A 16,770-nucleotide genomic window follows, 5' to 3' on the forward strand; every position below is an offset into this window, starting at 1 on the left:
TAAATATTAGCTTAAATGCTTAAATATATAATATTATATAATATAAAAATCTTAGTGTTAGGGTGCAACGGTGGCCTGGACTTATAACCGGAGGTCCAGGGATCACAGGTTCCATTTGGAAATTTAAAAATATCAGAACTCTCTCTTAAGGCCTTACCAACCTACCGATAACGATAGGCCAGCGCTTGACGACAACCATGCCCGATAGAAAGCAATATCGTATATAAATCAATTAAGTATATGGGTGAAATTTAACTGCCACACCTGAAGGTAATCACGCTGCAATCTTAGACTGCATCATCTCTTACTAACAGGTGGGATTGTAGCAAATGCTAACTTGTAGGGGATCCAAAAAAGTATCCGTCCAGTACTGGAACTATTAGTGGATCTCCAACAGGGCCAACAAAACTATCAAGAGATAAATAAATAAAATAAATATACTACGACAATACACACACCGCCATCTAGCCCCAAAGTAAGCGTAGCTTGTGTTATGGGTACTAAGACGACTGATGAATATTTTTTTTTTAATGAATAATATACATAAATTCATAGAATATACATATAAACCCAGACACTGACAAACATTCATGCTCATCACACAAACATTTTCCAGTTGTGGGAATCGAACCCACGGCCCTGGACTCAGAAAGCAGGGTTGCTGCAAACTGCTCCAATTGGCCGTCAATAATAATTATTATGTGCACCATGTTTCTCGGCTTATCTCAGAGAAATGGGTCGACAAATGGCAGACATAAATGCAAGCTATATTTCATTAACCATTCTAACAAAAATTATTATTCATTAAAAAAAATGCCTTAAACAACCGACTTTGTTAAAAAACCAAAAAGCAGGAAATAAATATTTTCTACAACATTGCCAAGTAAAATGTAGAAAATTACTAGGTATAGATAATATACTTTGCATTCTATTTTAATTAGAAAGAAAAAAAGAAAGAAAACTTTATTTGGATATACACACACTAGAATTAAAATACAACTTAATAGTCTTAATAGTCTACAACAATTATAGGAACGGTGTGATCCCAAAATGGTCTTACTCAGCATGTTTGCAGTGCCTGTTAAGACACAGCGCTGATCTTCCGTGAAGCCAGACGTGACGTTTGGACGTTAGGCACTGTCAGAGCGACGCTTTAAAACTATGGGTAAAATAATACAATTTAAAGTATTATATAATTAAAAGATAAGAAGTGTAATAATAAATAAAAAATAATATTAAAGATTTGTATACAATTACGGTATTTCATCATCATCATATCAACTCATTAACGGCCAACTTAAGGCGTGTCCTGTAGCTGGCCGTTAATGATGGTCACCTCCCACAGTGAGAAAGTTTCAGGCCGCAGTCGACCACGCTGGCCCAGTGCGGATTGGTGGACAGTGCGGATTGATTTTCTGTAATTTTCTGGTTCTAGTTTACTTCATAAATATTAAAATAGTAGATAACCTTTCTTTATGCATTTTGGGTAACCTTTAATAACTGTAGGCTAAATACTCAATCTCTCTTAGTATAATCGTGGCGTAGAATAGTTATGCAGTGTTCTCACAGTATAACTGACAGTCCCTTTCAAATGTCAAAACACTGCATCTTTGCTCTAACGCTAAACCACTTTTATTAATGAAGGGGTACAAGTTTACTAAGGGTTAAGTTTTTATTTTGCTACGCTTGCTTGACCTCTAGGTCATCAGCAAGAGTAGCAAAATAAAAACTCCTAAAAAATGTGTAAGAAACCAAACTATCGTGAAAGCCGATGTTCAAAACGATAACCCGTTTTGTTCCGTACGAAGCCTTACTACCGCATAGGGCGCAAAAAGATGCGGAACGGATAACAGATGCTGGCATAAATACGAGTTGTTTACTTCCTCAAAAAATAAGCTTACGCGGTCTAATATAAATATTGGTACAAACACCATTTTATCGGAATGTTATTCCATGTTTAGTAACGAAGCTAATGAGAGAATGAGATAGGAAGCTTTTGAGTTATTAATAGTAAAACTGTTATTTAGGTACTTTGTTGAAAACATATGAACAAATAAACACTAATAATAAAAGTACTTATGAAAATTAAGCTTAAGAAACTACTGCTTCACTCCGCGAACAGCAGAAGAATCTGTATGGTGTAATTTATAATATCTTCACACCAAACAAATCCTCGGCAAGTTATTCTCTACGTACGTTTCGCTCCGAAACCGGAGCATCCTCAGGAGATGACCTTACAATAAATAATTGTTAAGTCCACATCACAGATTCTCCTGCGGTTCGCGGAGTATAGCAAATTAAGCTTAATTTTCATAATATATCGTTTACACCCACTGCGCTATCACCGCTTACGAACAATCATCAAACACTTGTAAACAATATATGTGAATGTCAAAAGAGTGCAAAAGGATCCATTTGAGCAATTGTTGCGTATATATTCGCTCAAAGCTTAATACTTGTACCCTAACCCGTTGGTAGATGACGGTCGTAGTGGATACGTGTCATGTGGGGAGTAGGTAAACGTTTTACGAGGAGCTAGCCGGCGAAATATGAAATTCACGTAACCTACAGCATCTATGCACACTTGTATGCGTAGAGTTATATTTGTGTGTATGATCTCGACGTGCTACGTAATGAAATGTTGTATACACACAGGTTAATGTTGCATAGTTTGTGCAAAAACACAGTGATAAGGACTACGACTTCACTTTCGGGGAGAACGAGTTTAAATATGTAGGGCTAGCACGGGCAAGAAATAAAACTTTTAACCACCGATTATATCCCCTGGCATGGGATTTAATTAACGTGTCCACTTGCTAAACATGGAATAGGAGAAGTTTACCCCCGTTTTACATTCTATCATTTATTCTTTTTCATTTTTTTTTTTAATTCTTAGCAATGCTTGAAAAAAAAAACACTATTAAAAATTTATAAAAAAAAAAAACCACCCTCCGCTTGCGGGGCTTTAGAATGCCCAAGCAACCGGTGGTCAGGGCTCCAGAGTGAGGAACCTTCTTACAATACGCACCGTTTCAAGTACTACTGCCTTCTGTATCCGACCCTTGATCCAAACAAGTGAAAGTTTCTTAAGATGTTGGTCGAAGCTTTTCGCAAGAAGACCATTGACTGAAACGACGATCGGGACAATAACGGTCGACTCAACATTCCACATGGCAGTAATTTACCCCCGTTTATTATTACACCAATATTATATGGATATTTTTTTCATGTCTGCGCTGGTGAGCTGAGAGTTGATAAAGCTGTGGGAGAACGTACATTTTTATCTCTTCCCCGGGGATATAATTGTTAGCATGGGCAGGAGACCATGGGCTAGAATGGAGGGCTAGGGCTAAAAATTATATCCCCAGACAAGGAATATAATTAACTTGTCACCCTGCTAAATCACTGGAACATGGAATAGGAGAAGTTTACCCCCGTCTATTATTACACATATATTATGTGGATATTTTTTCATTTCTGCGCTAGTGCTCTGAGAGTTCATAAAGCTGTGGGAGAAGATCCATTTTTATCCTTTCCCCGGGGAGATAATTGTTCTCCCCATGCTATGCTGCACGCTTTGTGGAACGTGTTCTTTGCATGCCTTGCGATGTGTTGCGTAAGGCAAATTGCTAGGTCCGTCAGTATACTAATATTGTAAATGCGAAAGTATGTTTGTTTGACCTTCTTTCACGCGCTAACTAAGGAACCGATAGACTTGATTGTAGCATAGAGTTATTTATTATTATTATTATTTAACTCTTTATTTGTACACCCCTTTGTACAAAGACAGAAGTAGAAAAGGCGGCCTTATCGCTTCGTGGCGACCTCTGCCAGGCAACCTTTAGAGTTAGTGGAGAGCACGTAAAAAAAGGCGTATAACAAGGGTGGCATTTTTTTTTGTATTTTTTGCTGACCTTCCTGGCGCAACGGTGAGCGCTGTGAATTTCAGTAAGAGGTCCCGAGTTCAAATCCCTGCAAGGGAAATTTGGGAATTTATAATTTCTGGTCCGGTGGGAAGCTTCGGCCGTGGCTAGTTACCACCCTATCGACAAAGGTGTCGCGTGGAAACCGATTAGGGATATGAATACCATACTCCCTAATAGGTTAGCCCGCTACCATCTTAGACTGCATCATCACTTACCACCAGGCGAGATTGCAGTCGAGGGCGGAGTTGTAGTAAAATAAAAAATATAAAAAAAACCTGGTTCAAACAAATAGCCATCGCGTATAAACAGCAATGGACACAGTGCAAAGTGCTACCCTGTGTCCATAAACCTGAGGCGTTGATGTAAATCCTGTTTACAGGATTTATGTTTGTTTCGTTGTTGTTGTTGTAATTGTACTTGCCTGTAGTCGCACTGGCAACCACGCTCTTCACACCGTAACACAAAATTTCAACAATGCTGCTTAGCGGCAATAATAATCATAGTGGAAGTACTTTATTTTACAATAAAAACTAAAACGAAAGTAATATACATCCATCAGCTCTATGCAAACGAAGTCAGGTATTTTGATGGTCCATAATAAAATAACGATGTAGCCATTATTGGCAATCTATAAAATTCGTAGATGGGAATATTGTGTACGTCTGACTTCCACCTTCGAGAAACTTTGCGACAGTTTGAAGATTTATGTAGGTATTTTTACAGGGAAAGGTAATATTACTGGCAGCAGATAGCAACAAATCACGTATGTTGTGATGAAAAATATTGTTATCTTGAGCACAGCGGGTGTTCACAATCATTTTTGATTTATTTTACTTATATTATGTTTTCTCATTAATAATTACAAACGGCTGCCCACGTATTCGTCTACCCCTAATTTGTTTTATGACTAGTTCTGCTGGAATTATTTGTTTTATCGGTATAAAGTGGGGATAATTCGATAAGATAGTTTTTTTTTCTTCGAGATATATAGACAAGTGGTTGACTGCAATTACACCTGATAGTAGGTGATGATGCAGCCTAAGATGGGGCGCGCTTGCCTATCCAATCTTGATTTTAAAGTACCCCAATTATAGGAAAATGGAAGAGAGGTTTAGCTGTAAAGTGGTGTCCAAGCATTAAATTATATTTTTTAAATACCCCCTGTATTTAAAAAATATAATTTAATGTCACATGGGTGTTTTTTTCAGGATAATATTCAATGCCCATCTCAGTCAATTTCTGCAAAATATGCAAGATTTTCAGTGTGGCCTCACTAAAAATGATATTGAAAAGTTTGTATGTACGAATCAAACGTGCTCTTATTGGGAGTTCCAAAATCCACGGTCCTGGGCCGCTTGTTTCCATCGGCTCCCAGCAACTCGTCTGTCCACGTCGCTGGGAGCTGACCAACGCTGCGTTTTCCGGTGCGGGGTCGTCATTAAAGCACCTTGCGACCCCAACGTCCATCGGTCCTCGGCAACGTCCATAGGGCTATGAGCCCTATCCATTGCCACTTCAGCTTCGCAACTCGTTGAGCTAAGTCGGTAACTCTAGTTCTTCTACGGATCTCCTCATCTCCTCCTCATACTCCTAACATAGCTCTCTCCATCGCTTGCTGAATCTAAGCCTTCTTATGAGGCCACGTAAGCGTGTAAGCGACCACGTTTAAGATCTGTAATTCATAACCGGCAACACACACTGTTCGAGGGATTTGGAAGAAGAGATGTCACGTAGTTTCCCGAATGCTGCCCATCCCTGTTGTATTTGACGGTTACTTATTTGACTTAAATATCCCTAAAAATAACAACACATGCTACAAGAGCCATAACATCATAAAGTTTGTAACTTATATTACATTGTTATAAATTCCGCAACAGAAAAATAAAATAAACAGGCCAAGAAACAAGACCAGATGTTGCAAGCATGAGAAAGAAATAACAATTTTATAAATACAAAAACGTTGCACCGCCATTGCACACGACCACGGAATGTTAACACCTCATTACTTACAAGTTCAAGCTTTTATTTACTGGCCAGCTGTTAAAAGCATGCTGCAGCAGAATTTCATATACGAGATATTAAAAACTAAAGAAATAAGCCATTGAAATTGTATCGCTATTCGTCTAATATTATAAATGCGACTGTTGGTTTGTTTATTTGTTACGCTTTCACTCCTTAACTACTTACTGTAACGATCATGATAATATTTTGCAAACACAGCTGGTATGAAGAAATGATACAGATTACCTTTTTTTATGACATCCGCGACGCCGTGTTTAGTACAAACTGTAGGAATAGTTTTTAGTAGATTTCCCCTGGAATGATTGACCTGGAAGCATATTTTGTACAATCAATATTGTCTGATATATTATTACATACAAATTTAATTTTGAGTCGTCAAAAACTAATTGTCTGTTTAAACAGTTCTTTGCATTTTATAAACGTTTAAAATAGTCTTAAAATTAAATTTATATAGATACTAGTATTCAGGGTAATAATCAATTACTTTTACAGACAAAGTTTTGCGATCACAATATATTAATAAATAGTTATAAGATTTCTGTGGTAGAAGAATATGTGGTTTACGCAGTTGACGCTGCAGTTAGTAATTATTTGTGCTATGTATACCATTGTGTAATGTGATACTGGTTTGTTGTTTGTGAGCCCAAATAAATAAATAAATAAACCTACCAGCAGATGTTAGCTTGTTCGTCTGCGATTAGATAATGATTTTTCCTGCTTATGTAGAAAAATAAGAATTATATTAAATAATTATTTATTACTATTTTAATAATAATGGTAAGGTAACCCTTGCAACCACTTAACACGTATCACCAAAAGTCGTCCTCGGTCAATAGCTATGGTCGAGATCAGATCAGACAAGAATTGCCAAAGTACCGCCGTCGGGGATCGAACCTGGGTCCTCCCACTTATAAGACAACAGCACTCACCACTACGCTAGGGCGGCCGTCAAAAAACACTTATACTTAGAACACATTCGTATTCTCTTGGAATATGCTCAAGATATTCAGAACAATATTTCGTCACTTTGCCACAAAATATAAGGTCTAAACGACATCATTAACATAAGTTACGGTGGGCATTTAGAAGTCACATTTCCCCAAATTTCCTCATTAGTTCTAATGTTCCCAAATAACTTACTCTTATCCTGTTTCCTTCCACCATTTCACTTGGTCGGTTTGATGTTTAAACGATTACGACGATACTAACAATATTAATTTTAATATCCATTGGTTTTAAATAATATAATTACTAATAATACTATAAAGAAACATAATCCTATTAAAACTTTGAATAAAATTAAAAACTGTTGAAAAAGTTATCGAAAACCTTTTCGATAATTAGTGTTGAAGAGCATCGATCACCACGCTGCTCTAATGCTGGTTGGTGGGCTTGAACGGTTGTTGTGACTTTTTAGTTATAATAGCCAAGACCGATGGCTTAACTTGATCTCCAATGAATTTGTGTGCGTAGTGTGTAATTTTGTAACAGAAATATGTGATATCTAAACCAAATTCTTAACCCAACCCGAAATCGAACAAAGGAACTCTGCAGTTAAACATGCTAACTATGATAATATTAATATTTGACTATTTTACATTGATATCCATTAAAAAAATATATATAAATTTTTTTTTATGATTTGTGTTGAATTTTTTATATATTGATTTAATAATGAATTTTAAAAATTGCGTAATATTATTTCCCTATGGTTTATAAACAGAATAAACTAAGCTTATCATAAGGGAAAGCTTCTGAACAATAACAGTGGACTCAACACTCCTTTTCAGCTTTCACCAGATTATCGTCATGTGGTATGGTAATGTCAACAATTATTGCACGGCGCACTGATCGATCGACTAGCACTATATAAGGTCTATTTATATTTATATTCATTATTTTATTAATAAGGATGTTTAAAAGTGTCAAAAAATAGGAAACCGCAATACCACATCTCACCGCGTATTATGTTACAGTGCCGGAGACGAACTTCCGGCTGATCCAGAACAAGACTGACGATGACACGGTGAATGTCATCTGCGCGGCGGACGGTGCCTTCCCCGCGCCAAACCTCACACTCGCCACGCCGGAAAGGTAAGCAAAAACTTTATTAAATACAAGCTGTTGCCCGCGACTTCGTTAATTCTTAAGGGAGGGCTTCGCTACTCCGCAGAGAAGTTATTTCATCTACCAACTATAACATTGACCAAATCTTCAGGAAGTTTTCTGTCAATATAAAAAAAGTGAAACACTTTAAACATAAAGGTTATTTTAGTTTTTGGGTGTTTATTTGTACAGGTATTATAAGTATTTATGTATATTATTCATAAAAATATTCATCAGTCGTCTCAGTACCTATAACAGCTACGCTTACTTTGGGGCTAGATGGCAATGTGTGTATAGTTCTTTTATATTTATTTATTTTTATTTGCATACATAAATTTCGGTATTGGCAGCATTTGAACCAGTATCTCTCCGGCTATTCTAGCCTGAGTTATTTGCCAATTAAGCCACGGTCAACATACGATGCGGAAATTATCATATATCATATACCTATATATTTTTTATCAGTATATAGCTAATGTGGCATCATCTAGTATGAAATATTGCAGTTTCGGTTTATTTATTTAGTGGTAATCCAACAGCGTTACAAATTGTAACCGTTAAGGGTTTATGTTATTACTAAAATAAGACCAAATCCAGATTACAAATCTAAACTGTGACAATTAAGTAATAGGTGCAAGTACAAAATATACAAAACGGAAGTAAAAGTGTGCAAATGTATGTGCTTGGGTGCATGAGTTAGTGTTCATTTATGTAGAAGTGCAATCTTAAATGAATGATTTCTGATATCTGATATGATATTATCTTTCAGGCCCTTCTCATTTAGGAGGATTATTATGTAATAATCGTTAAAGCCTATTAAACCGCATTTGATCAGAGTGGTGGGTTTATGCTCTTAACCGAGGTGTATAAGGATGTCTAGTTAGATGTTGGTCAGTCACAAATCCACGACCTTTCTACTTAATGCAGCCTTTATACTAGAGTTAATTGTAAGCTGACTGTCATTGATTAACCATAAAACTTCATTTGAGCGTGTTTAATAAATAAAATATATACACGCTAAAGTGAATTTCGATAAAAACGACCGCATTATGTACTAGAATCCGAATTAAACTGCATTAACAGACAGTATTTAGTCGTAAATTGGCAATTTAAAGCAAAATCTCCCGATATCGTGCAAAATTGATTACACACTGCGCCATAAAACAAAAAGTTATTGGATAATCAAAATGGAGTGGCGAATTTGTTAAAACATGTCGTGTTAATTCCTACTTTGATATTTTTAAAAATTGGATATTTCGTTTGTTTTGCTATGTTGTTGATAACCAATTTAGAGGATTTTAGAGTTGTGAGTGATGGTGTTGCATCTAAGCCTACAATCCTAAGTGTAGCGACAGGCTGCCAATAACGTAAGATCCATACAAGACCAAAACAAGAACAATAAATTAGATTAGTCCTTCATCCACGCAGAGACTTTGTTGGCCTAAAAATTCAATCTTTCCCCGGGACTAAGTAATTTTTACGCAGCAAAAGGTTCTCCTTGTTACATCAACTGCCTAAGATATACACTGACAATAATTTAACCATCATTTCGATTTTATTAAGTGAATATATTATAAGTAAATATTTATCCATTGTAAATGAAGTCACTCGGACTAATAAGCGGGCAAAAAACTTCTAAGATCTTAAAATCTGTTTATCCTTCTTTTCAAATTCATTTATTTCAAGTAGGCCTACTTTATAAGCACTTTTGAAACGTCAAGTATGTATGTTTTTGTGACTCTACCACCGGTTCGGAAAGCAGATTCTACCGAGAAGAGCCGGCAAGAAACTCAGTAGTTGCTCTTTTCCAACATCAACATTTACAATCATTTTGCTATCTTGCGGGAGATGAGAGCGAGGCTGGCTGCTTCCACTGGATGCAACAACAGATCGTTATGATTTTTTTTCTGTATTGTGGTAGTTCAGATGATAAAGAATAACATTTTTATGCCACACCTCAAATTACGAATTACAAGCAATTAGTTACGTTATAATATATATTTTGTAATAATAATCCTACACTGTTTTGGTTTTTATTTTGCCTGTTAAATCAACCAGTTGCGGTTTTACCACACGCGTTCTGTAGCTAGACGTGACCGAAGCCTGCCAGCAGACCAGCGCATAGCATAAGATAATATACCTTCCAAATTATCCTTAGCTGGATATAGAATCTGGGACTTGCAGGGTATACCATTTGAGAAACGTTGTCTCTCTTAATAAATAAAGATACCTAACAGATTTCCACCGAGGCAAACATATCAAAAGTCAACTAAGTTTGGACAGTCGAATAACTGCTAACATTAAAGTTCCATTCGCATGAAGTCCCTTTAATTTTCGATTTCAACAGTTATTTCACGATAGTCAAAGAGCTCGTAACCGATTCAATTTAATAATTTTACTTTCGTCTCTAACAAACCATTGATGTCCATTGCTAGTAGTCTTTATTAATATTATAATTTACTTGAGACGGTGCATTCCAAATTAATTGTCACTGTTCTCCCGAGATTAAATTTGGAACCTCTCAGCCGATACCAGCGTACCGAAAACACTTAACTTTACCAGTATTTTCACTTGTACCAAAAAAAAAACATTGTTATTAAACGTAAACAGATATTACACTTTACTAACAATTGTATAATCTTATGTTGGTATAACTATGCAGATCCTCTTTTGTTATATTATTTCAGTCTTTAGTTTAATTAATTAATTGAAATGTAAATGGTTTAAATTATTTAAACACATCGTTAACTAGCTCTTAAATCACGGATAAAGTTAATACCCAAATTACGCGGACCTCCCTCTCCCCTTTCATTTGTCCAATACGATGAGATGTCAAGGGGTGAAAATGGCAAAACCACGTGTCATTCTTAGATGGTTGATGTCTGATGTACGACTTCATAGATGGAAGCCGCATTGCGGCATTGTATTGGTTAACTAAAAAATTAAGAGTATTTCATATTTCGCATAATCTTTTTTGAGCTGTTACAAGTTAACAGAGATGGAGAGAGCTATGATTCAAGTATCCTTATGTATCTGCTATGATAAATGTGTATGATGAGCCATCAATGTGTATGTACCAAATCAGGCATGACGAGATCCGTAGGAGAACCAAAGTTACTAACAAAGCTCAACTAGTCGCGAAACTGAAATGGCAATGGGTGGGACACTCAGCTCAGAGAACCGTTAAACACTGAGATACCAAGGTGCGAATGGCTAAAATGGCGAGAGCGCGCCAGTTGAATGTATTAAGATTTCTTGATAAGTATCCAGTAAACAGTGGTAATTTTAAAGTTTTGGAGGTGGGCGTGATCACTGTTACGCAGTTTATTACTTTTACAGTGATCATTGTTTCGTTCATTAGCCGTTTAGATGTATAATTGTTCACAAATAAATAAATAAAAATAGTAAAACAGCGTTGGCCGGGTTACACGGCTAGGTGGACAGACGACATAGAATTATTGGCATGGAGCCGAAAGAAACAAGTGGCATGCACAAGACTGTGGAATTTGGAACTCCCTACAAAATCCGCGGACTTCCTTTGGCTGAGATGACGATGACGCAGTTAACAGTTAATTTCCTAGAGCAGTGCGAAGTGTCTCAACTTATAATGTCATTTTCTAATAAGAGAGACACTGCCTCGCTGTCACTGGTTGAGTTATTAACATCTGAACTAGAACACTTGAGATCGCGACGTCATGGGTCGATTCCCAAGATTCTGACGTGCTGCCTACCGATTTAAAGTTCCGGTAAGATATCATACAGAAACCATAGGTAGTATGTACAACGTAAGAGTTTTTTTGTAGACTTTTCACAGACTGTTTTAGTGACTAGAAACCAAATTCATAGAAATAAATATTCATATTTCGGGAGTTCCTATTCGAAAATGTTAGTTTTATCATGATGTTTACCTGGTTTTTTAGTGTGAGAAATCCAAACACCTAAACATGTGATAGATAATGTAGTTTAATTACTCAAGTTCACATTCCATTATTAACAGAATATAAAAACAAACTATTTTTAGATTTCATTGAACGTTTTTTATAATATTAAAAATGTAGGTATATTAGGAAGTGTGATTGTTTACCTATTTATAATTTTATTACGTGCACTAATGTTCAGTTCAACCCTTGAACAGATATTCCCATACCTTAACTGATTTAGACATAGAATGAGCGCAAGACATCTTACGTCCTAAACTTATGGAGAAATTAATAGAACTGTACGGGAGCTATGGTGATACGCTCGACCGTAACAATAGGAAGATCTTCCTCCGAGCGGGTGATCGTTTATTATCGATTATTAGTGAACACTTCACTAGCGCGATGTAGGATTTTAGTAGCGCCATCTAGTTATGTAATGTGGAGACCGCCACAGAACTAATAAAATATTTAAAAAAAATATTTGCCACTGTCAACGATAGTATTTTTACACGACTGCCCAAATAATATGTGTATTAGGTATCCTTAAAATCTTCCCATTACAGCGACACTGGAGATTTGATATTATGCTTGAAAAGAAAAATTAATGCGGGTGTTTTGCGCTATTTTCAGATGTGAAAATATGTACAGTAGTTGGCCGTCATTTTTTTATTTTTTATACGTAATTGTTGTCAGTAGCCAATGAGTGAGTGATTAAGTGAGTAACATTTTGTTTTTCTATATTCAATAAGTATGTTTCATCATCATCATCATCATCATCAAACCATTACCGACCCAATACAGGGAACGGGTCTCCTCCCACAATGAGAAGGGTATAAGGCCGTAGATCACCACACTGGCCCACTGCAGAGAACTTTCAGGCATGCAGGTTTCCTCACGATATTTTCCTTCACCGTTGAAGCAAGTGATATTTAATTGGTTTAAACGCACACAACTTATAAAAGTTAGTGGTGTGTACTGGGTTTCGAACTCGCCCCCCCCCCGAAAGTAAAGTCGAAGCCCTACCTACTGGGCTATCACCGCTTCCCTGTAAGTATGTTCAGACACAGTGAAACACTTCAGGCACAGCTAGTTTCAAATAAAAGTGAACATCTTGCTAGAGCAAACTCACTAAAGAGGTTAAAGTTGTAAGCCTAGCATAGCCTTCAGAGAAAATACTCTAAAAAGGTCGCGAGATAAAATTAAACCTGAAAAAAAAAGAAATAAACAGTCCTATTCCGTGTGCTTGGTATATAATTGGTTCTCATAAATTAAATTTAGCTTAAAAACAATTATTTACATTTCAATTTGTTGGAACATTCTTGTAAAAAGTGCATTTTCTTTTTATGTATTAAAATACATAAAAATTAAATATTAAATTAAATTAAAAGTTTTCATATTTCTTTTCCTTCGTAATAAGAATTCTAAATCCTTTTGCAGCTATACTTTGCAAGGCAGTGTGTAATTTTCCAATTCAGCAGCAATGTAATAAATTATACTTACCTTAACATATTTTCTTGGGTGTGATTCGCAATAAAAATTTGAATGGACTATAAATTTTTGAAGAACTTGGCAACATTCTGAAGGTAGAGATTAAATCCGGTCGCTTTCACCACCTGGTGCTACCTGCCAACTTTCTTGTACCTTTAAAATATGCTTGCTCCGCTATCGTCTGTGGGAACCTCTATCTTTAATAAAATATCTTAAATGCGCCATTTCGCAATGGAATAAGGGAAATAAAATTCTGTTAAATCGACCTTAACCGCCGTGTTTTTTGTAAATTAACGATAAGATCTTTTCGCGTGGAGTAGAATGCGGAGAAATGAATTTTTCGGAGTGAATTTTGTATATCGACTGTTCACGAACGAGCGAGTTTTCTAACCTCTTAAAATCAATGCCTCGCATTAATCGTGGATCTTTTTAGAAATAGCCGAAAAAGAATTTTAAAAAGGATTGTTGGGCATGAATGTTTTATAAAAAGACCTCTTGGTGTACGTGCAATCAACTCCGTTCCAAGCATGAGTGCATGTCCGAAAATACTTCGCTTAGGCTTATTGCTCTAAATCGTGAGTGGTTTTATTGCAGAGGCCCTTATCGTTCGAGGATTTCCATAATCGTAGTCAAAATTCATGGCAATTTTCATTGCCTATAAATTCATATACTCATGTCTGTTCAAAGGCATTTTATGACAGTACTGTTTTTCAAGAAGGTTTGCGTACGCTTCCTTTACTGGCATCCCTATTTCGGTGATTTATTATCGTAGTCTTAAAAAGTTTTTGACTCGTTCTTGTCCTGAGCTTAGAGAAAATACTTTCTTTTTGTTCTACTGTATATTAATCTAAGTAGGTACGTTATTGTTTAATCGTTAATCATTGTCAATCTTTTGCTTGAAATTTTACCTTGTCAAGTTACCTAAGTTTCTTTTCAGGTTAGTTTTTAAGTACCACATACTGCCAAATTCTAATTCATAATTCAAGTAGACAGATTCTAGCGGTTAGTATCGGTATGAAATAGGTTAAGTAGGTTAAGAATTAAAATATATTACTAGAAATTTAAATTTTTTTAATTCCTCTACATTGTGGTAAGGGACGGAGCAGTCTAAGACTGCAGCGGGCTAACAGGTCAGGGTTATGACATACTACGAGAACGTTTTATCACATTGTGGTACGCTTTTGTCGGTTACTAGCCACGGCATCATACAGGACAAGAGCAGGGAATATTCAGAAATTGTAAATTCCCAAATCTCTGCCAAGGCAAGAACCTGGGACCTCTCACTTATAAAACCAAACCAGATTTTTTCCTAGATGTTTTCGTGTCATAATCTTTACGATTTCTTACGCAGGCGGCTGGATGGCGTGTCACATAACCTGAAGCTGGTGAACGGCAGGTATTCAGCTGTCGCTTCAGTCACGCTGCAAGACGCCGATCTGCCTTCGCCGGCCGAATTTATCTGCACTTTGCGGATACCGCTCGCAAAGTACGCGGTGCGCAAAGAGGCTATATACTATCCTGGTGAGTTATTTTTACTACTTTTACACTTACGTACTTTATATAGTCAAATTGTTGTGAAAACAATACTTACGTGTTGGATGAAAATAGGCGTTACTTTGCGGAAATCCATGATATATTATGAAAATTACGCTTAATTTGCTATACGCCGCGGAAAGCACGAGGATCTGTGTGGTATAATTTATAATTTCTTCAATCCTTATACTCCACACCAAGCAATCAAAACAAAAAAGATCTTCGGCAATGTGCCCTCTACGCACGTTTTGTTCCGAAACCGGAGCATCCTCAGGAGAAGTTGACTTTAGAATGAATAATTGTTAAGTCTCTCAACGTAGAGGGTACATTGCCGAAGATCTGTTTGGTTTGGAGTATAAAGATTGAAGAAATTATAATTTACACCATACAGATTCTCCTGCTTTTCGCGGAGTACCTATAGCAAATTAAGCTTAATTTTCATAATACTAACATGTGTTATTTTCGCCTGTTTGTGATACTTATAAACTACTGAATTTATTATAAGCTCGTGTTATATGATTAGGAGACAAACAGGCTATAGCGAGAAAAACCATAATATTCCGGAACATTAGATTACCGAATCGAACTCTGAGAGACTGTTTTACAATCTTGTGATTAATGTCGAATAGCCCAAACGTAGCTTTTGACACTTTCTTAATGTCAATTGACAAAGTCAAATTGACGAATAAACTATCCGATACTTATCACGATATAGCGAAGCAGGCCACTTTACACTTGTCACAATAAGTTACTTATCAATGAATATCGCACCAATGATTGCAATCTCAACTGTTTTTTTATCTCCTGATGCTGTTTATCAATCGACTTATAAGAAAGGAGGAGTTTTTCAATTCAACTGTATGTTTTTTATATATTTGTAACTTGATTACTCCGCCAATTATGTTAATAAATTCAATAATTAATTATTCAAAATTAATTTGGTGATGAATTGTTGGAGGGTCCTGGAGAAATCCAGGGAACTCTTTAAATATTAAAGGCCGTATATATATCCGTTTATCATATGGTCAAGCAGAACTGATGATGTAGACCATAGATTACCGACGGAACAATACAACAATAAGTACAACACGGGTTGCGTTAGTGATGATGAAGTCCAAGATATTACGGGACAATCTGTTATCGCAGTTTTTTTAAACCCATAGTTTTGTAGGTAATCGGTGTAGCATACAGGCAAATAACGCATACAAACTTACACTCTACTAACACACACATTTAAGACACCTGTCGTCTCGTATCTACACACCACGCAAAGTCGAGTGGGGAAGGGCGGAACGACTGTCGAGTCAGTCGTGTTCCGATCTCCGGACAGTGAAGACGTGGACCAGTGAGATTGTCGAGCCGATATCTACACACTGTTATTACATTATAAATACATTAGTTACTACATTTTGGCGACGAGGAGAAAGAAACGGTAAGTACTTTTGATATCATAAAAATAAAATAAAATAAAAGGGAGGAAACAGGTCACATTCATTCGGCTGTAAAAATATTACATTGTTAGATTGAAATCCTATGATCAATAAAGTCCAAAAATCAAATTTATCATATAATATTATTGCATACGATTAATAAATTACATAATATCACTAAGGTTTATCTACAAGATCATGAGTTAACTCAACTTTACTTAACTTTCGTACTTTGTTTATTACGACTGCTGAGGAATGTTACCTACTTGTTTTTTTGTTAGTGTAATTTTAACGCTCGACGGCTAACTCGTAAACAACCTATATTCTATAACTTTAACTAAGCAT

General features: G+C 36.2%; 1 protein-coding gene across 1 annotated transcript in view; it reads left to right on the forward strand.

The window, feature by feature from the left end:
• LOC120623903 overlaps positions 1 to 16,770 on the forward strand; it is a 40,598-nt gene that overhangs the window by 6,816 nt on the left and 17,012 nt on the right. Inside the window, exons 3-4 of the mRNA XM_039890192.1 lie at positions 7,925 to 8,042; positions 14,814 to 14,983. Of these exons, the coding sequence (XP_039746126.1) occupies positions 7,925 to 8,042; positions 14,814 to 14,983 (288 nt within the window). The remainder of the gene's footprint in view (positions 1 to 7,924; positions 8,043 to 14,813; positions 14,984 to 16,770) is intronic.

The sequence above is a fragment of the Pararge aegeria genome, chromosome 5, assembly GCF_905163445.1.
Source record: "Pararge aegeria chromosome 5, ilParAegt1.1, whole genome shotgun sequence".
In the NCBI taxonomy this organism is placed as follows: domain Eukaryota; kingdom Metazoa; phylum Arthropoda; class Insecta; order Lepidoptera; family Nymphalidae; genus Pararge; species Pararge aegeria.